Source organism: Prunus persica, chromosome G1 (genome assembly GCF_000346465.2).
Source record: "Prunus persica cultivar Lovell chromosome G1, Prunus_persica_NCBIv2, whole genome shotgun sequence".
Lineage (NCBI taxonomy): Eukaryota > Viridiplantae > Streptophyta > Magnoliopsida > Rosales > Rosaceae > Prunus > Prunus persica.
The window spans coordinates 30413086-30439938 of record NC_034009.1 but is presented as its reverse complement, the minus strand read 5'-3'; the positions used below and the strand labels follow the sequence as shown (position 1 = coordinate 30439938).

General features: G+C 40.8%; 7 protein-coding genes across 8 annotated transcripts; 3 read left to right on the top strand and 4 right to left on the bottom strand.

Moving 5' to 3' along the window:
* Positions 427–7857, top strand: LOC18789972 (rust resistance kinase Lr10). Its single transcript, XM_007222293.2, has 3 exons — positions 427–1230; positions 1511–1540; positions 6573–7857. Exons 1-3 carry the CDS (start codon positions 609–611, stop codon positions 7697–7699), a joined length of 1779 nt encoding a protein of 592 aa, XP_007222355.2. The 5' UTR covers positions 427–608; the 3' UTR covers positions 7700–7857.
* Positions 8333–10843, top strand: LOC109946851 (LEAF RUST 10 DISEASE-RESISTANCE LOCUS RECEPTOR-LIKE PROTEIN KINASE-like 2.1). Of its 2 annotated transcripts, XM_020555902.1 has the most exons (3): positions 8334–9152; positions 9471–9503; positions 9621–10843. In XM_020555902.1, the coding sequence occupies exons 1-3, from the start codon at positions 8372–8374 to the stop codon at positions 10706–10708; spliced, it is 1902 nt and encodes a 633-aa protein (XP_020411491.1). In that variant the 5' UTR covers positions 8334–8371; the 3' UTR covers positions 10709–10843. The 2 variants fall into 2 exon arrangements, with proteins under 2 accessions (XP_020411492.1, XP_020411491.1); XM_020555903.1 differs by lacking the exon at positions 9471–9503 and having other exon boundaries at positions 8333–9152.
* LOC18793963 (probable leucine-rich repeat receptor-like protein kinase At1g68400) lies at positions 12450–15386 on the top strand. The gene is made up of 2 exons (XM_007225083.2): positions 12450–13942; positions 14550–15386. The coding sequence occupies exons 1-2, from the start codon at positions 12604–12606 to the stop codon at positions 15224–15226; spliced, it is 2016 nt and encodes a 671-aa protein (XP_007225145.1). The 5' UTR covers positions 12450–12603; the 3' UTR covers positions 15227–15386.
* On the bottom strand, positions 15486–16887 carry LOC18791146. The gene is made up of 3 exons (XM_020556949.1): positions 16725–16887; positions 16341–16657; positions 15486–16154 (listed from the first exon to the last, which is right to left on the bottom strand). The coding sequence occupies exons 1-3, from the start codon at positions 16885–16887 to the stop codon at positions 15504–15506; spliced, it is 1131 nt and encodes a 376-aa protein (XP_020412538.1). The 3' UTR covers positions 15486–15503.
* LOC18789365 lies at positions 17705–19417 on the bottom strand. The gene is made up of 2 exons (XM_007224679.2): positions 18625–19417; positions 17705–18494 (listed from the first exon to the last, which is right to left on the bottom strand). The coding sequence occupies exons 1-2, from the start codon at positions 19198–19200 to the stop codon at positions 17838–17840; spliced, it is 1233 nt and encodes a 410-aa protein (XP_007224741.1). The 5' UTR covers positions 19201–19417; the 3' UTR covers positions 17705–17837.
* Positions 19991–22727, bottom strand: LOC18792550. Its single transcript, XM_007222833.2, has 2 exons — positions 21521–22727; positions 19991–20915 (listed from the first exon to the last, which is right to left on the bottom strand). The coding sequence occupies exons 1-2, from the start codon at positions 22070–22072 to the stop codon at positions 20271–20273; spliced, it is 1197 nt and encodes a 398-aa protein (XP_007222895.1). The 5' UTR covers positions 22073–22727; the 3' UTR covers positions 19991–20270.
* On the bottom strand, positions 24829–26280 carry LOC18788333. The gene is made up of 2 exons (XM_007226140.2): positions 25684–26280; positions 24829–25542 (listed from the first exon to the last, which is right to left on the bottom strand). The coding sequence occupies exons 1-2, from the start codon at positions 26251–26253 to the stop codon at positions 24898–24900; spliced, it is 1215 nt and encodes a 404-aa protein (XP_007226202.1). The 5' UTR covers positions 26254–26280; the 3' UTR covers positions 24829–24897.

Sequence of the window (26853 nt, the reverse complement as noted above, 5' to 3'; positions counted from 1 at the left end):
GCACACCGCTGCTCCATTTGCCTCCAAATTTTCCATCATTACAACAGTGACACAGCTACGACACAGCTGCCCCCTCTACAGTAGTGACACCACTGCCTCTTTATCAGCAACCTTTGGGAGTAACACCTTTCACAATCTATTGTGCAAGTTGGACGTTCTTGATATCCACCCTCCAACTTGAGGGGGAGTGTTGGAAATTAGGAACGTTATTAAATTATTATTTAGTTTCCTTTTATTAGTTGATTGTAATTGATTTGGAGTAGTCTCCAAGTAACCTAGTTTTCCTAGTTAAGCTTGTAATATCTCTATAAATACTTAGCCTTTTGGCTCTATCAATAACAACTGAGAATTATTCTTCTTAACAAAATCTCTAATTTCACATGGTATCCCCACCCTGCATTTGTTTCAACCTAGTTGTCCGAGTCTTCCCCTTCCAATTTCCAAGTCAACTAGCGTGTTAAACACAGAATGAACTTAATATATTGTGAAGCAAGAATGGAAGTAAACAATTCAGCAGTCTTGTTCTGAACTAGAGAAGTAGATCCTTTTCTTTTTTGTTTTCCGTGGTGCTTTAGTTCTGGCTCTTCAGTTCAGCTGGGAATTTCTCGATGGCTCCCGTGGCTTTGTTTATTTTCTCTCTTCTCACTCATCTAGTGGTTCTTCACTCTAACGAAGAGTTGAAAATCAACAAAGGCTGTCCTCCCGAAGAATGTCAGACGCATCTTCCTGAATGCGACGGGTTGTTCACAGTTGATTGTTCTGATCGAGATAATCCGAGGATCCAACTGAAAGAGGAAGGATACTGGCATGAATTTGAGATCATCCCTGAACCAAATATGATTTTGATCAATGACCGCAAGCTTGAGCAGCGTTTGAAAACAAATTCCTGCAATGATCAAGTTTTCAACGACTTGAGTCTTCCCGGCCTTTCTCCAGTCTTTGATGAATTATTCGCACCCAATCTGACCCTCATCAAATGCAGCACCCCACTCCACGATACAGATCTTAACTACGGCTGCAGAAATCATAACTATAATTACTATACTACTTCGCCTGATCATAGTTTACCAAGTCTCCCACCATCATGTTCCGTGTTTCAGATGCCCAAGGATCCATATAAACCTTTCTTCAGTCTTTCTGCATTGACTACTACGTTTCAACTTCTATTTCGAGTAAGAGAAGAATGCCATGTTGACAAGGGAAAATTTAAGTGTTCCGTTAGAGAAAAAGGTATTTACATCGGAATAGATGTACATCAAATTAGATGCTTCCCGCATTTACATGACCCTTCGTTATTTATCCATTTCCTTTCTTCAAAGGATTCAACTCTCAAAAAAAGGAAAGAGTCTGTTGAAAATACTTTGTATTCGGTACAAACACACACACACACACACGCAAGTACATATGAGTTTTTAAATGATCGTTATGCACTATCTTGTTTTTGTTGAATGCCACTTCTATCTTCTTTGCTTCAGCTAACAAAAATTTCATTTTGCAATTTATGTTGCAGGAGATAAATTGGGATTGACGCTAGGACTAGGTAAGATTGACATCTCTGAAGTTAAATATATAATTGATCTCATCTAGGACAACTGTTACAACCCAAGGAAGGAAATCAAATCAGTCTCAAGTGCCCCTTGCTAAAATATAAAAACTATAAGAGAATATTTGTTTGTGGGAATTTTCTGTATATTCTTCTCCTTGTAGGAGGTCATATTTATAATACAACGAAATCTGAATGGGCAAGTAAATAATAAATTCCTAAATCTATTTGCAGTAGGAAATCAGGAATTAAAGTAAATCAATTACAATTATAATAGGAATTCTTAGTGTGTAAGGAAAGTAAGTCAATATCCACAAGTCACGCCAACACTCCCCCTCACGTTGGTGCATAGATGTCGCCAATGTTCAACTGATCTAGTGAATTGTGGAATGCTTTACTGGAAATCGCCTTTGTCAAAATATCCGTCAATTGATCCTCGGATTTCACAAAAGGAAACTGAAACACTTTAGCCTCAAGCTTTTGTTTGATGAAGTGTCGATCCACCTCAACATATTTAGTACGATCATGCTGAACCGGATTCTGTGCAATGGCTATAGCAGCCTTGTTGTCATAAAAGAGATTCATTGTGGATGTAGGTTTATACCCAAGTTCAGTAAGCAACTTTCTTAACCAAAGAAGTTCACAAATCCCTTTAGTCATGCCTCTGAACTCGGCTTCTGCACTGGATAAAGCTACTACATTCTGTTTCTTGCTTCTCCATGTCACCAAATTACCTCCCACAAATGTGAAGTAACCCGATGTAAATTTTCTATCTGTTACATTACCTGCCCAATCTGCATCTGAATAACCATCAATATTTAGATGACCATGCTTTGAGAACATAAGTCCTTTTCCAGGTGTAGACTTCAAATATCTAAGTATCCGAAGAACTGCATTCATATGGTCTTCACTTGGAGAGTGCATAAATTGACTGCAACGCTCACCGCATAAGCAATGTCTGGTCGAGTATGTGACAAATAGATCAATCTTCCCATTAACCTTTGGTATCTTTCTTTGTTAGTTGGAACTTGATCCGGATATTCTCCAAGATGATGATTCTGAACAATAGGAGTGTCCGCAGGTTTACAATCTAGCATTCCTGTGTCTGTCAACAAGTCTAAGACATATTTCCTTTGAGAGAGAAATATGCCTTGCTGCGATCGAGCCACCTCAATTCCCAAGAAATACTTGAGTCCACCTAGATCCTTCATCTCAAACTCCGTAGCCAGATAGTCTTGTAGCTGTGATATTTCCTGTTTATCATTCCCAGTAATAATCATATCATCAACATAGATTATTAATGCTGTTACCTTCCCTTTTCGATGTTTCAAGAACAGAGTATGATCTGAGTTGCACTGTTTGAAACCATTGTTCTTCATTGCCATGGTGAACCATCCAAACCATACACGTGGTGACTGTTTCAATCCATACAATGCTTTTCGTAACCTGCAAACTGTTCCAGTCTCAGTAGTATTATATCCAGGAGGAATGTCCATGTACACCTCCTCCGTGAGTTCGCCATGTAGAAAAGCATTCTTTACATCAAACTGGTGTAGTGGCCAATCCAAATTAGCTGCAGGGGACAATAAGACTCTGACGGTGTTTAACTTTGCAACTGGAGCAAAGGTTTCTTCATAGTCTATACCATAGGTCTGTGTGTACCCTTTTGCCACAAGTCTTGCCTTGTATCGCTCGATAGATCCATCTGCATTGTGTTTTATAGTAAACACCCATCTACATCCGATAGTCTTTTTTCCTCGGGGTATAGTCTCCAATGTCCAAGTCTGATTTTTCTCAAGGGCTTTCATCTCCTCTTTTATAGCTTGGACCCACTTAGGATCTTTCAATGCTTCAGAGACCTTGGTTGGAATATGGATAGCAGACAACTGATGCACAAAAGCCTTGAGTGGTTCAGACAGCTTCTCAGTGGATACATGATTTGCAATTGGATACTTGGATGTCTTGCCAATATCAGGTGAATAACGGTTTGGTGGCTTCCCACGATTTTGCCTGAAAGGTAATTGATATCCAATAGTTTTATCATCTAAATGCTCAAGTCTAGTAGAAGTAGTTACCTCAAGGATATTCTCAGGAGATTGGTCTGTTGGTACTGTTGAGTTAGAGGGGGGTCTTCATCTTGTTGTTCTGTATTGTCTGTAGGTGTGAGACTCGGATCAGAAATATCTTCGCATGGATCAGGTGGGTCAGGCAATTGATCGCTATGAATGGGCGATTGGTCGCTTTTAGACAGAGAGTAATCTCGTGCTCCAGACTCGGAATGATCAATCATTTCTGTACAAAGGAGAATTTCTTTATTTTCCAAGTTGCTCCAATTCTGCTCTTCACTTCGTATCTCCCCCTGAAGTGTAGAATTGGATGATGGGTCATGGAAGAACAGCTCAGATTCCAGAAAGGTCACATCCAAAGTGACATAGGTTCGTTGGGTAGGAGGGTGATAACAGCGGTAGCCTTTCTGATGAGTGGCATAACCCACAAAAACACAACAAAGCGTACATGGATCAAGTTTGCTACGTTGATTTTTGTGGAGATGAACGAAAGCCACACATCCAAAGATTCGGGGTGTAAGTACCAAAACAGAAGGCAGAGGTCTGTGTTGTGCAAGCACCTGTAAGGGAGTTTTAAAGGTCAGTACACCAGAAAGCATGCGGTTGATTAGATGAACTGCGGTGACAATAGCATCATCCCAGTGATGGCGAGGAACATGAGCGCCAATCAGAAGTGCTCGGGCGGTTTCAAGAAGATGTCGATTCTTTCGTTCAGCAACACAATTTTGTTGTGGTGTCTGAGGACAAGTCGTCTCATGGATAATTTCATATTGTTGGAAGTAAGTCTTAAAGTCATGATTGACAAATTCTCCACCATTGTTTGAGCGAAGAATCTGGATTTGAGCATTAAACTGAGTTTTCATCTGTTTGTAGAAGAACTGAAAACAGGAAAACACTTCGTTTTTATTCTTCAGCAAATAAAGTCATGTCATCCGTGTACAATCATCGATGAATGTGACAAACCATCGAACACCAGAAGGAGCAGTGATAGGAGAAGGTCCCCAGACATCAGAGTGAATTAACGTAAATAGAGTAGTACACTTGTTTGTACTCAACGGGTAGGGCACACGGTGACTCTTGGCCAAAATACAAGTATCACATGTGAAGTCAGAGTCCTTGAAACCTAAGAATAAATCTGGTATAAGATGCTTCATATAACTAAAAGACGGATGTCCCAATCGACGGTGCCACAACCAGATTTGCATTTGTTTGCTATCAAAGGGATGTGTCACGCTATTAGCCATGCCGGGACTGAAGTCATTGACATAATATAGCCCCCCGCTCTTAGTACCACGACCAAGAATCTCCTTAGTGTGAATATCCTGAAGCAAACAAAAACTCGGATAAATGAGTACACAACAATTCAATTGTTCAGTAAGCTGACTAACTGACAACAATTTAGTGGATAAAGATGGAACAAGTAAAGTATTAGACAGTGTGAGAGAGGATGAGAGTGCAACAGTGCCAGCCCCTGTCACAGGATAAGTAACACCATTGGCATTTGCAATACAGGTTCGTCGAGGTTGTGTAGTATTCAGAAAATCATCATGATCAAACGTCATATGATCAGTTGCATCGGAATCAATTATCCAGCTCCTGGAATCAATCTTATCGGAAGTATGGAATCCATAACCAGTATCATTACTGGTCATATTGCATTGTCCTCAATCTATAAGAGTAGCCCACCAATTGGGGTAGCCATGCGATTTAAAATAAGTCTCACAAGTGTGTCTCGGATCACCACAATATGCGCAATCTGGTCCATGTGTCGGGGTCGTTAGTCTAGAAGTCATAATCTGTGCAGCGGAAGATGCATAGGATACAGGTTGAGTAGGAATTGGGATCGGAATCTGTGCCTGAGTCGGGGCCGGAGTCGGAGTCGAAATCGGGATCAGGGTCTGAATCATAGACAAATTCGGAGTTGGGGTCATCATCGGAGTGGGGGTCGGGGTCGTCTTCGGAGTCGAGGTCGGGGTCGTCTTCGGAGTCGAGGTCGGGGTCGTCGTCGTCATAGTCGGGGTCGAGGTCGGGGTCGTCAAAAGAGGATCCTGATTCTGGATTGGGTTCGGGGTCAAAGTCTGCATCTGTAGAAGCGGAGCCATCTGGGCACTCAACTCAACGATGGTTGGTGGAGAATGAGAGAAGGAGTCGGTGGTGCTACCTCCATGAGGGTTGAAAAAATCATCAACCCCCATAGCAGCGGCGGGGGTTTGAAACTAGAGTCAGCAATTCCAAGATCGCCGCTCTGATACCATGCTAAAATATGAAAACTATGAGAGAATATTTGTTTGTGGGAACTTTCTGTGTATTCTTCTCCTTGTATGAGGTCATATTTATAATTCAACGAAACCTGAATGGACAAGTAAATAATAAATTCCTAAATCTATTTGCAGTAGGAAATCAGGAATTAAAGTAAATCAATTACAATTATAATAGGAATTCTTGGTGTGTAAGGAAAGTAAGTCAATATCCACAAGTCACGCCAACACCCCGAGGATTACTTTTCTAAGCATTACATGAAATCAACAAGCTTTAAATATACCATTCTGGCAGTGACAGTAAATCCACTTTCATTGATGCCTCCTTTCCCACGTTTTGCACATAAAAGATTGGGGAAGTAAATTGAATGCTCTGTAAAAGATAACCTTGATCAAATTTAGCAACCCCTGGTATAAACTGTTCTGTAACTGTTTCATAATTTGACTCCATACAGTCCCTTGGTTAAAAGTTGATCTCTCTCACTTGCATGTTTTTGGTTAATGTGTACATTTTTATTGATTGCGGAGGTTTTATAGCACATCTCTCAAATTTAAACAGTTAAAAACACGTGAACAACAGTGATTCTTTGATTGTTTTTGCCTGCCAGACTTTCTCAGAAAAACAAAAAACTGGAATGCTAGCTGATATATTCTAAAATGCATTGCATAAATTTGTCGTTTCCTTTCTTTTATCATCTTCAGTAGCAGGTGCAGTTGCTGGTCTCATGGTTCTAGTTGTTATTGTTTGCTGCTTAAAGAGAAAGTTAGCATATGATAGCTTTATTTTCTTCTGGAAGAATCAAGGCCAAGATCGTCAAATTGTTGAGGCCTTTCTAAGGAGCTATGGGCCACTTCAAGTTAGAAGATATAGCTATTTGGAGGTCAAGAAAATGACCAATTCCTTCAAAGAAAAATTAGGACAAGGGGGCTACGGTAGTGTATACAAGGGAAAATCAAATGACGGCAGTCTTGTAGCGGTGAAGGTCTTGAGCAAATTAAAAGGTAATGGAGAAGAATTTATGAATGAAGTGGCAGCCATTAGTCGCACTTCCCATGTCAACATTGTCTCCTTGTTGGGCTTTTGTTTTGAGGGTTCAAAAAGAGCTCTCATCTATGAATTCATGCCTAATGGATCACTTGAGAAGTTCATATTTGATGCAAATACCCCAAAAATAGATCATGGTCATCACTTGGGATGGGAAGCATTGGATCGAATTGCCCTTGGCATTGCTCGAGGATTGGAGTATTTACATCGCGGTTGCAAAACAAGAATTCTGCATTTTGACATCAAGCCTCATAACATTCTCCTTGATCAAAAGTTCTTCCCAAAAATCTCTGATTTCGGCCTTGCTAAAATATGTAACAGGGACGAGAGTATTGTGTCAATAATGTGCACCAGAGGTACTGCCGGTTACATTGCTCCAGAAGTATTCTGTAGAAATTTTGGAGGGGTCTCACACAAGTCAGATGTGTATAGCTACGGGATGATGCTTTCTGAGATGGTTGGAGGAAGAAGGAACATCAATGCAGAAGCTGAAGATACAAGTGAAATATATTTTCCACACTGGATTTACAAGCGTCTGGAACTGGATGAAGAACTTGGTCTGCCGAGTATCATGAATGAGGAAGACAAAGTAAGAGCAAGGAAGATGGTAATAGTGAGCCTGTGGTGCATACAAACAGACCCTTCAAACAGGCCAGCGATGAAAGAAGTGATAGATATGTTGGAAGGCAGTGTTGATTGCTTGCAGATACCACCCAAGCCTTACTTGTCTTCTCCTCCAAAATCCCCCGCAGGTTCTTCTACAGCTACATTGGTCTCAATACAATAGAACGTCCCCTGTATTTTACTTGAACACTTCCATGTTTATGGATAATGAACTGTATGCTTATGAAGTTTGCTAGGTGTGGATCGAACATGTGGACTATTTTATTAGTGTTGCTCATAGGGCCAGTGACTAGAATATAAATCGGTGAAGTGCCATTGAGTTTATCTGTCTTCCTCTGTTTTAGTGGCAGATAAGATAGAGTGCTTTGAATTGAGACGTTCAATCACTATGGCACTTAGGTGGGGATATTGTATCATACCATGCAATAATTGTTTTGCACAAAGACCACCAAACCTGAACAGGTGTTTTCCTTACCAAAATGAAAGAAAACAAATAAACAAAAGTCTTGCATATCGAATTTCCAAGTCAACTGACGTGTTTAATTAAGTCTTGAAGAAATATATTGTGAAGAAAGAATAGTATCTAAAAGCCTGGTTTTCATTTCAAATTCAAAAGTCTAATATGTGAGGCAGCCTTCTGAGACTCAAAAGCTGTCAACTGTCAGAGCCAAAGACTTCGATTGGGGAATTATCAAGTCAAAGCTATCCTCCTTCAAATACAACTGGCAACACTATTACTTCTATTATTATTATTATTATTATTATTATTATTATTATTATTATTATTATTATTATTATTATAATTCTCTCTCTGCCATAATTTACAATATCCCAAATGAATCAAAACCTCTGCATCCTCATTTTGATGTTTCTCCTCCTAACAGAAGCCTCATTTGCTCTGGACTTTTACTACCAAAACTGCAGTGTGCCCGTAAGTTGTGGCCGCCAAAACATTAGCTATCCATTCTACATCCAAGGCAGGCAAGAATCCTTCTGTGGCTACCCTGGCTTCCAGCTCTCTTGCCATGGAGATGGTGAAGATGCCTACCCACTTCTCCAATTGTCTGGTAACAATTACACCATCCACAACATCGATTACCAAAGAAAGTCTCTTCTTGTCTCAAATTCTCTGCTTTCAGGCTACTTAGAAAGCACTGCTTGTAACGATGATATTTCATCACTCCATAACTTAACCCTTCCCAATGATCAGTTCGAGTTGGCTTCAAACCAAGCTGACTTCTTTTTGCTCTACAATTGCAACTCTTCTGTGGTTGAGTCATTTCCAAAGTACAAAGTCGGTTGCTTTGATCAGCCAACTAACAAAACCAGAAGTGATACTTCAGTTCTGGCTCTACCTCGGGATGAATATCCAAATTTTGGAAGTGACAAGTGTAGAGGAGAAGTGGTGGTGGCTCATGCTAGAGGAGGGTATGAGAATGGTGAGGTGGGATTAATACAAGAGGTTTTGAGCAGAGGGTTTGAGCTGAATTGGTTTGCTAGTGACTGCAGCCGCTGCCAAGACAGTGGAGGGAGGTGCGGCTTCAATTACACAACCTACCATTTTAGGTGTCTCTGCCCAAGGAGGACTCATTCTGTGCGCTGCCGGGATGATGAAGGTTAGTTTTTTATTTTTAATCTTCTATGTACATGAAATTATTATGAATAATTAGATACTTTCTGGCATGAGATAATTGTCCACTTGGGCATAGAATAGTCTAATTCCTACCATACATTTGATTCAAGAAAAAAGCAGTTGTTGAAATAGAAAATAGTAAAGTGGGTGCTGCTGATACACGACACTGAATATCAAACGTTATAGATTCAAATCTTGAACCTCTAAACAAAAAAATTGCAAGTAAATAATCCAAGCCCTGATTGTCCATGAGCAGTGTGATTTTTTAACAAAGGGAGTAAAATGGTCATCTTTCTTGCAGGAAATAATTTGAGAAGATTCAAGATAGGACTAGGTAAGATCCATATCTCTTCAATTAAATATCTAATTTATGTGGGAAAAGCTAGTTTATTGAATTTTACACCTTGCACCTATTCATACAAATTTTTTGTTGTTTCCTTTCTTTGAACAGTTGCTGCAGTTGCTGCCATTGTGGCTCTAGGGGCTATTGTTTGCTGTTTATTTTGGAATAATCGAAGAAAAAATCGTCAAATTGTTGAGGCATTTCTAAGGAGCTATGAGGCACTTCAAGTTAGAAGATATCGCTATTTGGATGTTAAGAAAATGACCAACTCCTTCAAAGAAAAATTAGGACAGGGGGGATATGGTAGCGTGTACAAAGGAAAATTAAACAACGGCTGTCTAGTAGCAGTGAAGGTCTTGAACAAATTAAAAGGGAACGGAGAAGAATTTATGAATGAGGTGGCAGCCATTAGCAGAACTTCCCATGTCAACATTGTCTCCTTGTTGGGCTTTTGTTTTGAGGGTTCGAAAAGAGCTCTCATCTATGAATTCATGCCTAATGGATCACTTGAGAAGTTCATATTTGATGCAAATACCCCGAACAAAAATCATCACTTGGGATGGGAAGCATTGGATCGAATTGCACTTGGCATTGCTCGAGGGTTGGAGTATTTACATCGGGGTTGCAATGCAAGAATTCTGCATTTTGACATCAAGCCTCATAACATTCTTCTTGATGAAAATTTCACACCAAAAGTCTCTGATTTTGGCCTTGCTAAGATATGCAACATGAAAGAGAGCATTGTGTCAATGGCGTGTGCAAGAGGCACTGCTGGCTACATTGCTCCAGAAGTATTCTGTAGGAATTTTGGAGGGGTCTCACACAAGTCAGATGTATATAGCTATGGGATGATGCTTTCGGAGATGGTTGGAGGAAGAAGGAACATCAATGCCGAAGCTGAAGATACAAGTGAAATATATTTTCCACACTGGATTTACAAGCGTTTGGAACTTGATGAAGAACTTGGTCTGCCGAGCATAATGAATGAGGAAGACAAAGTAAGAGCAAGGAAGATGATAATAGTGAGCTTGTGGTGCATACAAACAGACCCTTCAAACAGGCCAGCGATGAAACAAGTGATAGATATGTTGGAAGGCAGCGTTGATTGCTTGCAGATACCACCGAAGCCTTACTTGTCTTCTCCACCAAAGTCCGCCGTAGGTTCTTCTACTGCTACATTGGTCTCAACACAATAGAACGTACCCTGCATTTTACTTGAACACATTTATGTTTCTGAATAATGGAACAAGTTTGCAGAGAACTGTATGATTATGAACTTTATCATCAGGTTTGGACTATAATGAATGCAAGGCTTTATCTTTTTATTATTATTATTTGGGTTATATGAGGTTTTTGAACTATATGATAGAGCTGCTAATCTGCTAAGTCAATGGGTGTCCATATAATGGGGCTGTGGCAAATGCTGCTCATTGGATCAAAGTATGAGCCAGCTGAGTCAGCCTCAATTCAGAGTTTAAGGTCCAGTCACAAGCCCAATACATGCCTAAAATAGCCCAATCAAAATATTTTGTATGCAAGGCTTTATTATTATTATTATTTATTCAAACAATATTAAAGGAACACGAATCGGACCTTATATGTAAAGATAAATATTCTTAACTATTCGAGTTATAAGGTCCGAATGCTAGGCTTTATCTTGGATGATGAGAAGATTATAAATTTCCAAAAACCAAAACCGAGAGAGAGATGAAGACTATAGCAGGGAGGGGTAGAATTTGATAAGAAAACTCTTAGAATAACTTGGTATTCATAGATCAAGCAAGCAATCACATCATGTCAAGTGTTTTATGGCGCCCTGATGAAAAGGTTGGCGCCATGTTTAAGTTGGAGTCAAATTCCTGCAATTGTTCCAGTCACATTTGAATCGAAAGATAGATACTATTGACAAAATGCCCTACATAACATTGAAGACTTCGACTATAAAAAAAAAACATTGAAGACAAAAACACTAGCAGTTGTTTAATATCGCGCTCCCTTCAACCCCACCTCCAAATTAAAGACGTTAAATTTAAAGTCGTCTCCTAACTTAACTATGCATGCTCTCACTACTATTCTTTCTAATCATGGTTTAACCATCTATTTCTAGTATCAAATCTAACTTTAGACCAAATCATGTACGATGTGGCCCAAAGTAACAAATTAATAATCAATTAATGCTACTTTTGACAAACACAAGTTTGCATTTCGAGATGTGAAGAATGAAGAAGGAAAAAGTGATAATAAGATGCTCGAAAACGCACCCGCGGCTTATGATGAGTTTATGAAATTTCGGGTTTTCCAGCCATTGTGAAATTCACGTTAAGCAAGAAAATGACTGATTGATTTTATTCTAACGATGACGGGAAAAGCAAAAGATTGGCCTTCGGGAACCAGATGGTGGAGCTTCTGTCGTCCTTCAAGCAAACCTTTTTCATGCTTAATTACCAGATTGCCCTCGTATTTAATCTGGTTTGTAGATGTTTTAGTCAATCCATAAATTAAAAATAAATAAGGCATTGACTCATTTATGAAACATGTGAATGCTTGATCTGATGCGAGGTAGGGCACGCGCATCAGAAGATCGCGTGAGTACGGAAGATCGTCTGATTTGCGGGACAAGTTTCTCACTTTTTGCATGATTTCGGAGCGCCCGGTCCCCACGTGTCCTCTCCTCGTCCATTCCGAAATACTAGCCTGCTGCCAGGCACAAATATCAGTTCATGCACCCTATCTTGCGATGGGTACCGTAACATATCCGACAAAACGATACAGATCCCTAGCGTTACAGAGGTTTCATACTGTCGCATTGCCCACTCTAAACGCAATGAAGGGTCAAGGGTATTACTGTCATTTCAGTTAGAATCACCCCACAGTAAGACGAAAGTACAGGTTACATGCCTTTCAGTTTTATCCACTCGATCAATCCATCTCAAAACTCAATCGCCATCCTTTATTTATTCCATAATACCCTTTTACTTTACCTGTAATTACACCAATGCCACACTAACAACTTACGTACAAGCTCAAGTCACTCCCCACTGACCCTTCACTACTTCTCTCTCACTCTCTCTGCTCCCATTTGCAGAGAACAATGGCAGCCATAGCCACACTTCTAATATTCACGCACTTGTTTTTAACCGTTCTACATGCCTCATCAAACCCAGATTTCGAGCATTTACTAGCATTCAAATCCTCCTCTGACGCATCCAACAAGCTAGCCACCTGGAACTCAAGCTCCGACCTGTGCACCTGGTTCGGCGTCTCCTGCACCCGAAACCGAGTCTCGCGACTGGTCCTCGAAAACCTGGACCTCCACGGCTCGTTCGAGTCCCTAACCGATTTAACTCAGCTCCGAGTTCTCAGCCTCAAGCGGAACCGTCTCTCCGGCCCCATTCCCGACCTCTCAAACCTCACCGCTCTCAAGCTTCTCTTCCTCTCATACAACGACTTCTCCGGCGACTTTCCCGCCTCTGTCACCTCTCTCTTCAGACTCTACCGACTCGATCTATCCTACAACAACTTGTCCGGCCACATTCCCTCCACGGTCAACTATTTGACCCATCTTCTCACTCTCCGGCTTGAGGTCAATCGGTTCGCAGGTTCGATTTCCGGCTTGAACCTCCCGAATCTGCAGGATTTTAATGTGTCTGCAAACCGTTTGACCGGCGAAATACCGAAGTCCTTTTCAGGTTTTCCCGAATCCGCTTTCGCTCAAAACCCGGGTCTATGCGGGTCTCCGGTGCTGAACTGCAAGGGCCTAGTGAACAACCCGACTCGGCCCGGATTTGATGGAGCTATCGCTTCTCCTGTAATGCCGGCTGCTAATCCAACAGTAGTAGCCTCGTCTCCGAGTTCACTGCCGGGAAACTCAACGCCGAACAAATCGACAAATACTCGCCGCAATGGAACATCGAAAATAAGTCCAGAGGCTCTCATCGCGATTATAGTCGGCGACGCTCTGGTTCTTGTTTTTGTTTCACTGCTCCTATACTGCTATTTCTTGCGGAACTTCAGCGCCAAAATGCGGCAGGGCAAGAGCAGCTCGAAGCTTCTAGAAAGCGAGAAGATAGTATACTCTTCAAGCCCGTACTCGGCCCAACCCGGGATCGAGCGGGGTCAGATGGTGTTTTTCGAGGGGGTGAAGCGGTTCGAGCTCGAGGACTTGCTCAGAGCCTCGGCGGAGATGTTGGGTAAAGGCGGGTTCGGAACGGCATACAAGGCGGTTCTGGACGACGGCAATGTGGTGGCGGTGAAGAGGCTCAAGGATGCGCAGATTGGTGGGAAGCGAGAGTTCGAGCAGCACATGGCCGTGTTGGGGCGGCTCAGCCATCCCAATATTGTTAGTTTGAGAGCTTATTATTTTGCCAGGGAGGAGAAGTTGCTGGTCTACGATTACATGTCGAATGGTAACTTATTTTGGCTGCTTCACGGTAAGTTGATTTAGTTTTCTTGTTAAATTTCTGTTTAATTGACATTAAAATGTCAAGGTTTTTGTTAAGTGTTTTAGAATTATATGGGTTAATTTGTTGGGGTTTTTGAATGAGCCATGGATGAGTGTATGGTAAGAGCGTAGAGTAGGTCAAAGGTGTTTGACTCTGTTTGGTGGAGCTGAGGAGCGCAAGGGTTTAAGATATCAAGGAGGGAAGTGGGGCCTCTAATGGCTGCTTTAGCACCTTTGCCATTCATTACAGACAAGTGAACAGTTACCCATGAGGACAGAAAATGAACTTTAATTGCGATTTGGGAATTGGGATTTTGCTAAGCCCTCTGCCCTCTCTCTTGTACAGTCTGTCCACTGCTCCCAGTCCTGGCTGGCTCTCTTTCCAGTCTTGTCTTTATTTCCCTTTACTTTTATCCTTTTTGTTTTCTCTGATTCTTGCACCCTCATTTTCCTTCTTTCCGGCCTAAATATGACCAAAAAGCGACCTACTCTAAATCACTTTTATGCTTTATTTATTTAGACCAAACCAAACTCATAGATCCATAATCTCTGAGTAATTGTAATTATCATCAACTTATGAGGGTTAATTTGAACAGGAAACCGGGGCCCCGGTCGAACCCCACTGGACTGGACCACGAGGCTGAAAATCGCAGCGGGAGCGGCTCGAGGCCTAGCTTGTATTCACAACTCGTGCAGTCCGCTAAAGCTCACCCACGGTAACATCAAATCCACCAACATCCTATTAGACAAGACCGGCAATGCTCGTGTCTCCGACTTCGGACTCTCCGTGTTTGTACCTCCTCCCCCAGCCACGTCGTCCGCTCCACGATCCTGCGGCTACCGCGCTCCCGAGACGTTGGACGGTCGAAAATTAACGCAGAAATCCGATGTGTACGCTTTCGGTGTGCTTCTGCTGGAGCTGCTCACAGGGAAGTGCCCCTCCGTCGTGGACAGTGGTGGGCCTGGGGGTGGTTATGGTGGGCTTGTGGACCTGCCCAGGTGGGTCCAGTCGGTGGTCAGAGAGGAATGGACGGCGGAGGTGTTTGACCTTGAGCTGATGAGGTACAAGGATATAGAGGAGGAGATGGTGGGGCTTCTGCAGATCGCGATGGCTTGCACCGCCGCTTCGCCTGATCAACGGCCCAGGATGAGCCAGGTGGTGAAAATGATCGACGAGATTCAGGGTGTGGTGGGCTCCCCGAGTCATGAGGCCTTTGACTCCAAGTCCGAGTCGCCTTCCTTGTCGGAGGACACTTGCGGCGCGAGCCAGTAACCGTTTACAACCATATTATTAACGGTCTTCTATTGTAAATCACGGGTTTTGTTTTGTGGGTTTCGATTCTCCTGCTTCGCTTATTTTATTTTCATTTTCGCTTCTGCTAATTACTTGGATTGCGAACCATTTTTTTAACACAGAGTTTGATTCTCGGCAACTGGTACTTGGCTTTTAACTTGAGTAGGATCTTGTTTAACTAATCTTAATTATATTCAATGTACCATGAAACTGACAACCGTAATTTTGGAGACTAGAAACAAGAGGAAATATGAAGCTATGCGTTGCTGAAGTGCATGATATTTGGTGCAATTCTCAGAAGGCCATCCAATGTTGTAGGCGGGAACTTCCTGGCGAATAGGAAACAGACATCTGAGCTCCTTCCATTATATTCACATCTCCGACCATAACCATTTCTCAGGCTATTCAAAAGCTCAAATGTGACATTTGTGCTCGGGTACTCGGTAGGGTGCGCGCCACCCTTGGTCCAGTCAGCCCAGGTCAAAGACCTGTAGGCACTGTTTGCTGCAAATTTCATGTGCACAAATGTTGGTAAATAATGTTCTTCTGCAAAGCATTCGCCTTTGCATCTGAGGAAAAGTGGGAAGTATATTCGATCGGAGACAACTTCAATGGCAAGGTCTCTATCAATTTCAAACCACTGTGACCCTTTGCTCCATTGATCCAATGTGATTCCTGGGTAGTCAATGAAATAATATCGGTCACGTCCGTCTACGCTTGGATCATCATAAACCTCCACGAAAGTTTCGTTGGAGTGTATGAGGTAAGAGTAGACAGTGTAGAAGTTGTAGAGGGGGATGCATGATTCTGAGAGCAGAACAACACGTTGGTTTGCGATGTCAAGAAGAGCATTCGCCAACAGGCGGCGCTCAGCCTCAATCTGGCTCACCCTTCCCCATTCTACTTCCTGCAATCAATATTATTACATGATGATGTAGAACATCATAGTTGTAAGTGTTGTCTAAACAGGGCAGGCATCCTCTTAAACCAATTTATTGTTACAGCTTTAGAGCTTTTTCACTTGTCCCTTTTAAAACCTCAGTATTTTGAATTTGAAGTCTAAAAAGTCACAAAATAAGCAAAACAAACTGACCTGACTAGGAATTCTCCGGCCATGAAAAACTGGACTTTCAGGGTGTGATGATGCATTGTAGGATGGTTTTGAGTGCACATAGATTGAGTACAAGCCTCTATGCCCTTTGAAGAACTTCTCCCATAACGGGGCCAAAACAACAGGTCCCCTTGTCATGAACATAAAAGTAACCTTGGGAACCCGATGGAATGGATATTCAGAAATCCTAGGAGTCATGGAAGCTCTCCATAGCAACTCTGTATCGTTCATGTTGTGAAAAACCTTTGGCGGCTTTATGTATTCCTTTAATCCTCGTATGCGAGGTTTGGGCTGTGTGGCTCATATTGGAAGTTGAGGCTTTTACATTTGGTATTAGCAGTTGCGAATTGGGTGGAGATGGCATACCTGAGAAGGGGAATTGGGCTAATTGTTGACTAAATGAAAAGTCTGTGAAATAGGTAAGTATAATTCCAAGGGTTAAAGTTCCGTAGACAAAGAGCAGGAAATAAGAAAGGAGATTGAAAAGTTTTGGAAACAAGTTCGCCGGTTGTTGATCTTGATCCTTCATTTTACACAACAGAGATTAGACTTTGAGGGGGTGGCTGGCTGCTGAAGTTTGTCCTGCATTTACCTTACCCTCAATATGACTGCACTTGGGTTTTCAATTCATCCATGGGGTGGGGTGACTGAAAATCGCTGCAGAAGCGGCAGGGGGGCACGAGGCCTAGCTAGCAATATTCAGAATCACAGCCAATGGCTGGCACGTCCCCTTTCACAAGAAGCCAAGTGGTGATGAGCGGAGGCTGGTGGTGTGGTGTGTCCGTGTTTTATGAGGAGGCCTCCGAGACGGCTTCCCTGTCCAAGTGAGATGGTACCAAACCTTTTTTGATTGTCTTTCAGTCTTGTGTTGTAAATGATGGATTTTGTTTCTGTTGTTGCGTTGGGGGTTTTGATTGTCTTGCTTGATTTAGATATTTGAATTTCCATGTTTAATTGCAATCTCATCCTCTTCGTTCTGTTGTTTCTATTGGATGCTTGTATTTTTATTCAATATGAAATCCACACAAATTCCATTTTTCTTTTATTTTTATGTCTCAACATATATAGAGTTAATGATTTTTATGAGCTGTACATGGTTACGGAATATACTTTTGTATGATTCTATAAATGTTCAATTGATAGAGTTTGGCCGAATACTAACTAGTCTAGAAAGATTTGACAGATTTGTTCATAAAATTATACTTTAAATATTGTTTTATTTGATTCCTCAAATCCATAATTAATATCGAGATCCTTAAATATAGAGGTTTGAGATTTCTCAATCTTCGAATCGCTTTATGTTCTAAACTCATTAACTTTGTTTTTGTCTCGTTGTGGTGTGTTGGATTTCTTTTTTTTTCTTTTTTTTTTTCTGATAAGAAGATGCCTTTTAATTTCCCAAGGTTACAAACAAAGAGACACGTAACACTATATAAATCTGTTTTGCTAATTTCTAATGTTTTTTCTTTTTCTTTTTTCTTAAGGAGCGACATTGTTGAAGTGCATGATCTTTGGTGCAATTCTCAGCAGGCTGTCCAAAGCAGAAGGCGGGAACTTCCTCGCGAATAAGAAACAAACATGTGTGCTCCTTCCATTATATTCACATCTCCGGCCATAACCAGTCCTCAGGCCATTCAAAAGCTCGACTGTGACATTCAAGCTCATGTACTCGGTAGGGTGCGGGCCGCCCTTGGCCCAGTCAACCCAAGTCAACGTCCTGTTTGCATTCTTTGCGCCAAATTTGATGTTCACAAACGTTGGCAAATAATGTTCATCTGCAAAACATTCGCCTCTGCATCTGCGGTAAACTGGGAAGTATTTTCGATCCGAGACAACTTCAATGGCAAGGTCTCTGTCAATTTCAAACCACTGTGACCCCTTCCTCCATTGCTCCACTGAGATTCCTGGGTACTGAACAAAATAATATCGGCCACGTCCAACTGCGCTTGGATCATCATAGACCTCCACGAAAGTTTCTTTGGAGTTTATGAGGTAAGAGTAGACAGTGGAGAAGTTGTAGAGAGGGATGCATGCTTCTGAGAGCAGAACAAAGCGTTGGTTTGAGATGTCGAGAAGAGCATTGGCCAATAGGAGGCGCTCTGCCTCAATCAAGCTCACCGTCCCCCATTTTACTTTCTGCAATGAAGATGATGATCAGAATTAGCATTCTAATGTACTCAATTGCATACATTAAATGCATCTTAATATAAGTGTTTCCTATGAGCATTCTAATTTGCAGATAATGGGAATTGAGCAAAGCACTGACCAGATCACTGGGAATTCTTCGGCCATGGAAAACCGAACTTCCGGCATAAGACGACTGATTGTGGGACGGCTCTGAGTGCACATAGATTGAGTAAAAACCTTGATGCCCTTCAAAGAACTTCTCCCACAATGGGGCCAAAAGAACAGGTCCCCTTGCCAAGAACATGAAAGCAATTTTGGGAACTAGATGGAATGGATATTCAGGGATCCTAGGAGACATCGAAGCTCTCCAGAGCAATTCTGTATCGTTCATGTCGTGAAAAACCTTCGGCGGCTTTAGATATTCCTTCAACCCAATGCGGGGGTCGGGTGTGAGGCTCATACTGGTTGTTGGGGCTGTTGCATTCGGCATAATTAGAATCTGTGAATGATTGGATGGCGGAGGAGATGACAAAGTTGAGAAGGGGGATTGGGCAAATTGCAGACCAAATGAAAAGTCCTTGAGATTGACAAGTACAACTCCAAGAGTTAAACCGCCCACAAAGAGCAGGACATAAGAAAGGAGATTGAGGAGGTGGCGTTGGACATTGAAGACTTTGGGAAAAACGCTTCCTGGGTTTGGATCTTGAGCCTTCATTTTTCCCAAGAAACTTTGGGATATGAATTGAAAGACAAGATCAAATCAGAGAAATATGAAAGACAAGCATATCACATATCATATGTGATGAGAGAAAGAGATAAGACTTGAGAGAGTGGTGGCTTAAAACTATTTGCTGAGATTTGGGGTATGCATGCTGATGCTGGTGGTGATGACTTTGTAACTAACCGTAACCATGGGGGAAGGTCAAAGAGTGCTCTCCATTTAGGCCTGTCTGCACTCTGCAATAGGAATTAGAGTATTTTTCAGTTTATCTTTGTATTTAACGTAAATAATGTACGTAACCCTTTGTTTCAAATCCACAGTACAGATAACAAAATTCCATTTTTGAAGGTAAATACAATGCTTTATTTTAAATTCAAAGAGTTTTCTTTTCTCCACCGAAAAACAAAAACAAAGAGTTGAAATCGTTTTCAGTAATACTTCTTTTTCCTCGACCCAGAATTTCTTTTTGGTGAAATGACTCTTCATTGCAGAGAAGGAACAGAGATTTATTACCTTTTTCAATGACACAAAATCTAGAGAAAACTGGAAAAGAAAAATAACAAATATTTATTACCTTAGTCGCTTGGTTTCATTTCTAAAGAAAATTCATTACCTTAGTCATCCTAATATTTTTTAATGCACAATTATAGCCTAATTTTTTGGTTACAATTGTAAGACTAATTTCGCTTTTTTTATTCTCTTTGGTTGCAATTAAAAAAAAAAGGAACGTCTTTGTATTTTTTAAATAAATGCAATTTCTAGGGGTTTAAACAAAGAATAATACTTGAAAGAATAAATGCGATGTATTTGGGTTTGTTTTCTCCCAAAAGAACAAATCAAACCAAAAAAAAAAAAAGACTAACAATACTGGGCCTGGGACATATATCTGAAGCCCGTTATGGAATTGGGCTTTTGAAAATGAAAATTACCAGAAATATATAATAATAAAGTGACGTTAAAAAGAAAAAAGCTTATAATAAATTTTTATTTTGTACCCTACAGTCTACACTTGATCGATCCAAAAATGAATAAATTAACTCATGGATTTCTTTTTTTTTTCTTTTTTATCTGTTGAAGCGCATGAGCTTTGGAGCAAACCTCAGCAGCCTTTCCAAAGTATCAGGACCAAACTTCCTAGCAAACAAGAAACAAACGTTGGTGCTCTTTCCATTATATACACACGCAGTCCCATTCCTCAATCTACTCAAAAGCTCAACGGTGACATCAGTTCTTGTGAACTTGGCAGGGTGCGGGCCACCCCTGGACCAGTCAACCCAGGTCAAACTCCTATTCGAATTCTTTGCCCCAAAGTTGATGTTCGCAAATGTTGGCAGATAATGCTCGTCTGCATAGCATGAGCCCCTGCAGTACTTTTGGAAAGCTGGGAAGTATTTTTTATCTGAGACAATTTCAATGGCATGGCGTCTGTCCATCTCAAACCACTGTGATCCTTTCCTCCATTGGCTCAATGAGATTTTTGGGTACATATGGGAATTATACCGGCCCCGTCCGACAGAGCTTGGATCATCATAGACCTGTACAAAACTTTCGCGGGAGCGTACGAGGTAAGAGTAGACAGTGGAGAAGTTGTGGAGGGGGATGCAGGATTCTGAGAGCAGAACAAAACGTTGGTTTGAGATGTCAAGAAGAGCATTTGCCAATAGGCGGCGCTCAGCCTCAATCATGTTCACATTTCCCCATTCTACTTCCTGCAATTCAATTAAATGAAGATGGTCAGAGTATTGTTTAACCCATCAAATTCTGCTACATGGTTTCATATAACAATGTCATTTTGTGATTATGATAGCCATCAAATCATTAAAGAAAAGAATCATTGGGTTCCACCTAATGTGGAAATTATTGTGACAATTAGTGCAGGTTATCCATCACATCTAGTGATTATTTAAGAGCATCGTGATGATTTGAAGGCTATCTGATAGTTCATGAACCAGTGATTTGAGGTGCTTTAAGTAGGTAGTTTGTCTAAACAGAGCAGATACCCTGTTAAGCACTTCTTCTTTATGCCAACAAGCATTGTAGTTGAAACTTTTTAGTCATTCAACTTCACAATAGATCTTCTCCCTCTCTCACATTGTCACTGTTTAATGGACACTTTCCCTTGTCCCTTTCGAAACTACTTTTCCCTCCAAATTTATGCTTTTTTGCAAGTGAACACATTCAGGTAGTAACTCTAAAGAATGCAGATCACCTAACCTCAATTCTATAATCTGTGTTATAAAATGAATTTCAAGTTCAAACAAATCACCAATGAAGTAAATTTATGCAGACATTGCAAAGTAAGCAAGAGACTAACCCGGCTAGGAATTCTCCTGTCATGGAAAACAGGACTTTCGGGGTCTGATCCATTGTAAGATGGATTTGAGTGCACATAAATTGAGTACAAGCCCCGATGCCCTTTGAAGAACTTCTCCCACAGTGGGGCCAGCAGAACAGGACCCTTTGTCAAGAACATGAAAGCAACCTTGGGAACTCGACGGAATGGATACTCAGGAATCCGAGGAATCATCGAAGCTCTCCATAGCAATTCTTGGTCGTCCATGTCGTGCAGAACATTAGGCGGCTTTAGATATTCCTTCAATCCGATGTGAGGCTTGGTCGCATTGGCTTCGAAGGCTTTTACATTTGGCATTAGGGTATGTTGATTGGATGGAGATTGTGAGGTTGAGAAGGAGAATTGGGCTAATTGCAAACTAATTGAAATGTCTTTCAGATAAAAGCTAAGTACCATTCCAAGGGTTAAACCACCACCAAATAGCAGGAAATAGAAGAGGAGTTTGAGGATGTGGAGTTGGGCATTGAAGAGTTTTGAAAACAAGTTTAATGGGTTTTGATTCTGACCCTTCATTGAAGATAAGAGAATATTATAATAATAAATATTTACAGGGAACTTGAATGGGTTCTCCTATGCAGAGAAGCTCAATCCTTCTCCGAGTTTATTGAGAAGAAGAGAACCAAATACAAACTCTGGGATATCAAGATTGGCAAAGACCAAGTTCGTTTGAAGGTTTGGGAATTAAGGAAAACGAAATATCTATCTATATACGCCTTCTGCACACATATATAGCAAAATATCCTTTTCTGGTCATATATCCGTATAGAGACTAGAACAAATATGCAGGCCGGTGGGATTGTTAAAAAAACAAAGAACCAAATCTAATGAAATCTGAAACACAAGCAAATCACTTTGAACTAACCCAGAATTGGAAACAGAAAAAGATATTCGTACCAGGACTTGTAGTGCGAAGCAAACAGAGATGAAGACCAATGGAGAAGTCAAGAAATAAATAAAAAAAATGGAGGGGAAAGTGTTATAAGCAAAGGAAAAAGAAAGCGTGGTTGAAGGGGGGTCTTTTTCTGACTTTAAATTGGTGTGGTGAAGGCTGGTTACCTATATGGCCATACGGATGCTCCCGATGACTTTGGAGCTACACAAAAGGGGCAGAGGGTAGAGGGTAGAGGCACAACTCTCCCTTTTCGATCTGTCCAGTACACGGATTAGAGTTTCAGTTTTACTTTGTATTTAAGGTAAATGTAACGCTTATGTTTTCAAAAAATTTCTTCTAGGACCCACAAGTTAGTTTTGGCGAAAATGACTCTTTACTGCAGTGAAGAAACAAAGATTAAAACCCCAAAAAGAAAATTGTTTGTAGAAATTAATTACCTTTGAAACGACGCGGGCCTACGTTATCTATGTGCTTGGACTTTCAACTTTATGTTACCAAATTAAAAGCCGCCAATTAATAGTAATAAATAATAAACAATAATGATATTATAGAGCGTGTGAAAAACGTAGCTTCCATTTTTGCGACACGTTTTCATTCCGCCCATTCAAAAGCTGTGACATCGTCAAAATGCAGCCGCTAGGATTATGCATGGCCCAAATCTACATGTTCTCTCCTTCCATGCAAATGCAATCACAAGAATCTTCTGTGGAAAATCTAGGCGACAGCAGAAGTATTCACATGTTGTGTTCATCTCCCAACCCAAGTAATTGACGCCTAATTTGGAAAATTCAATCAGTCACTTTTATTCTCTTTAATTTATTATTTCATGAAATTCCATGAAGAAGAAAGCAGGAAAGTTGAAGATTAGAAGGAAAGAAGCACCAATAATTATTTCCTAATCTTTAAAGAGATACTGTAAATGGTTCAATTCGTTTATGATTACTTTACTATAAAAAAGGAGTTTGGCTCGTTTCCATATTAAAATAATCGTCAACAAACTAAACATTATGATAATTTTTCTTTTTGTTTCAACTTTCAATACGGTAAGAAAATTCTACACATAACAAAGTTTTCCAGCTCGTAATGACTCTTTACACGTGTTTGTCGCAGTGATTTTCGCTGTCACTAAACTCATGTTATAATGTTAATTGTTTCGGTTTTAACCAAATTATAAGGATTAATTAAAATATCTCAATCCCCTTATTTTAGGTACAAATTATATAAGAGAAATTTAAAAGGAAAAATTGTGCATTAATTCGTGCAATTAACTGAGCATGCCAGCGAGCGGTTGTATTAATTCTCACTCCAAAAAAATGGTGTAATTTTTTTTTTTCTTTTTCTCAACACATAATCATAAGCATAATTTGCGGACTTGACTTATTCAATACCAGAAAAAAGGGAAAAAAAGGGACAGCAAAGGAAAAGAACAATACAAATGATAAAGACAATCATATGGATTACTTTTGGACTGAAAAACAAAAAACCAGAAAACTACTTGTTGAACTTACACGAACGTTGTCACTTCCAATCTGAGATTGAAAGTAAAATGTGGTGTCCGTGGTCCAAAAGGGAACAGATAAAAGACAAAGTCTTGTCCAATATGGTGGCTTATTAATAGTAACAGACTTAAAATAAAGACTCCCCCTTGATGAGAATCGTTGCCAAACAAGAGGCTGAATGCACGGAAAGGGAAGGCTTTCTGCCAGTCAAACTCACCACCTGTCTTTGCTTTGATTGAGGATGAGGTTCTAGTCTTCTCGTCAATAGCTAGCTGCTCCACCTGGTTTAACCCAGTTGCTACTTTTCATTCCCCACAGTGCAGGGTATGGCTGACGTGAGTTGGTTAAGGCAGTAAGTGCGTGTTTTTGGACTTAGGTTTGAATCCCTTCTTCGTAAATTAGATTTGTTGATACCGAGATCAGCGACTAGCAAGAGCTGAACACGTTGACAATGCAAGGCATCGATAAGGAAACCCTTAGCACTCATGCCTCCCGATCGCAGTATAAAAGCACAAATTGCCCACTGGATGCATGGCGCATCCACTGTGAATATCTAATCTCACATCGAAATTATACACAACTTGCACACCTCCCAAGGTTTATAAAAGAAGCGCAATTCCCAAAAAGAAAGGTAATCTGAACTCTCGGCACCCATGCCTACCGATCGCGCTCTACCGAAGCCCAAGAGCACTCCGAAGGCCAGACATCACTAAGTTGGGCGCAAAAGTACCGAATCATTGTTCAGCGTCAACAAGATTGATTTATGCAAAATTCAACAAAAATAGAAAATGCAAAATTCAAACCAAAAAGGTAAAATTCCTTGACGTCCAATAGACCAACCAACGTCATAGTTTATACAAATGGGAACATTAACTGGACTGGGATGAAATTTCATGTTAACTAGACCAACCAAACGTCATACTAATTATAATAAGCAGGCTCGATCTTTAGGTGTTAAATCCAAACAGAGCTGGAGCTATTTTTAGTAAAGGCTCCAGTGTACTTGGATGAAACTTTCTAGCAAATAGGTGGCAAATGGAGCTCATGCCACCATTGTAAGTACAATTAAATCCATTTCTTAACCGAATCAGAAAGTTTTCCGTCACATCTTTCCTCACAAACGTTGTTGGGTGAGGACCACCAGTTGACCAATCTACCCAGGTAATGGTCCTGTTTGAGTTGATCCCAGGACCAACTTTGGTCACAAGAGTTGCCAAGTAGTGCTCGTCTGTGTAGCAGGGAGGCAGGCAAAAGTCCTTAAATACAGGGTAGTATGTGGGATCGGAAACTATCTCTATGGTAAGCTTTCTGTGAGCTTCAAACCACTGAGAGCCCTTACGCCAATCTGATAATGTCACGGTTGGCCACATTTGCTTCTTGTAACGTCCACGACCAACGTTTCTTGGATCATCAAATGAGCTAACAAAACTGTGGTTGGAGTTGACGAGGTGGCTGTAGACTTTGGTAAAGTTGAACAGAGGAATGCATGATTCAGAGAGCAATACAAATCTCTCATTTGAAAAATCGAGTAAGGCATTGGCTAATAGGCGCCTCTCTGCATCAACCATTGTTGGCTTTCCCCATTCAACTGCCTGCAGATCAGTACAATTTGAAGAACTTAATGAATTTTGCATATGCATGCCAAATCCCACTAAACTGTTTTCATTGTTAGTTGGGTTCTTGTAATAAACCGAAATGTGTATTGGTAAGATTGCTATCTATAAAGTTCTAACCTGACTTGGTATCTTACGCTTGTAAAACACTGATGATTCTGGTGGCTCATTCTTGAAGTCTGGTGCTGCATGGAGATAAACAGAGTAGAAGCCATCATGTCCCTTGAAAAAACTTTCCCAAAGTGGTGCGAATGGCAATCGTCCCTTTGTTAGGTACATAAATGCCACCTTTGGTGTTCGATTATAGGGGTATTTGACGATGCGTGGCACCATTGACTCTTGCCAAAAAAGCTCCTCTTCACTCATAGAATGCCATAGCTCCTTGGGAGCTGTGTAATCTTTCAATAGTAGTCCTCTTGGATTTGAAAAACTAAGAGGCAGTAAATAAGAAGACAAAGAAAAGTTGCACTGACAATGTGTAGAGGGAGGCCAAGGAGACACTGAGGGAAATGCCTTCAGCTGAGGGAATAAGTCATCTGAGGTTAAGAATTTCCTGGTTCGATCATTTATGAACATCCCGAGAACAAAAATGAAAAATAACATTGACAAAGAGAAGATGATGAGGGTTTTGACATGAAAATGGCCACCGGAAAGCTCTTTAACAACAACAGTGAGCTTACCCTGCTTCATCTGAGATTGTGTTTGTGTGTTCTGGTTTGTGCGTTTACTAACTTAAAACAAGAAGCCAGATGATTATATAGTCCATGTATGTGAAATGATGGGTGAGGAGATTGTGTGCTCCATGCTACCAAGTGAGAAAAGGTATGTGCTTGAGAAATGGGTAGGCCTAAAAGGCTTAAACGTTTTGATTAGAGAGGCGATAGCACATGAGAATCGCCATCACAACCCTGAAAACGTTAAGATACTAGGAGAACACAGGGCACAGTTCATCAATATCTTGTGTTAACTCAAGGTTTCCTTCAGAAAGACAGGTATTCTGGACGTTATTTCAAGGGGGCATAGACACCACCCATTGAATTGAAGTATTTGTGTTTTAGTTTTATTTTTCCAATTTTTTTTGAAACTAGAAAAGAGAGACCTTCAACCAGGACCATCTGAGCCTTTGTTGGGAATGGAGGAGAGTTTTTCTTTTCTTTTCTTTGAGGGTAAGAAAAGGGTTTAGGGAATGCGCAATTAACGAAACAACTGAAAGGAATGATAACGTTACTTTTCATTTTAACTATTATATAATCTTGTTACTGGAAAAACGCGCAAGGATCTTGTTTTGTT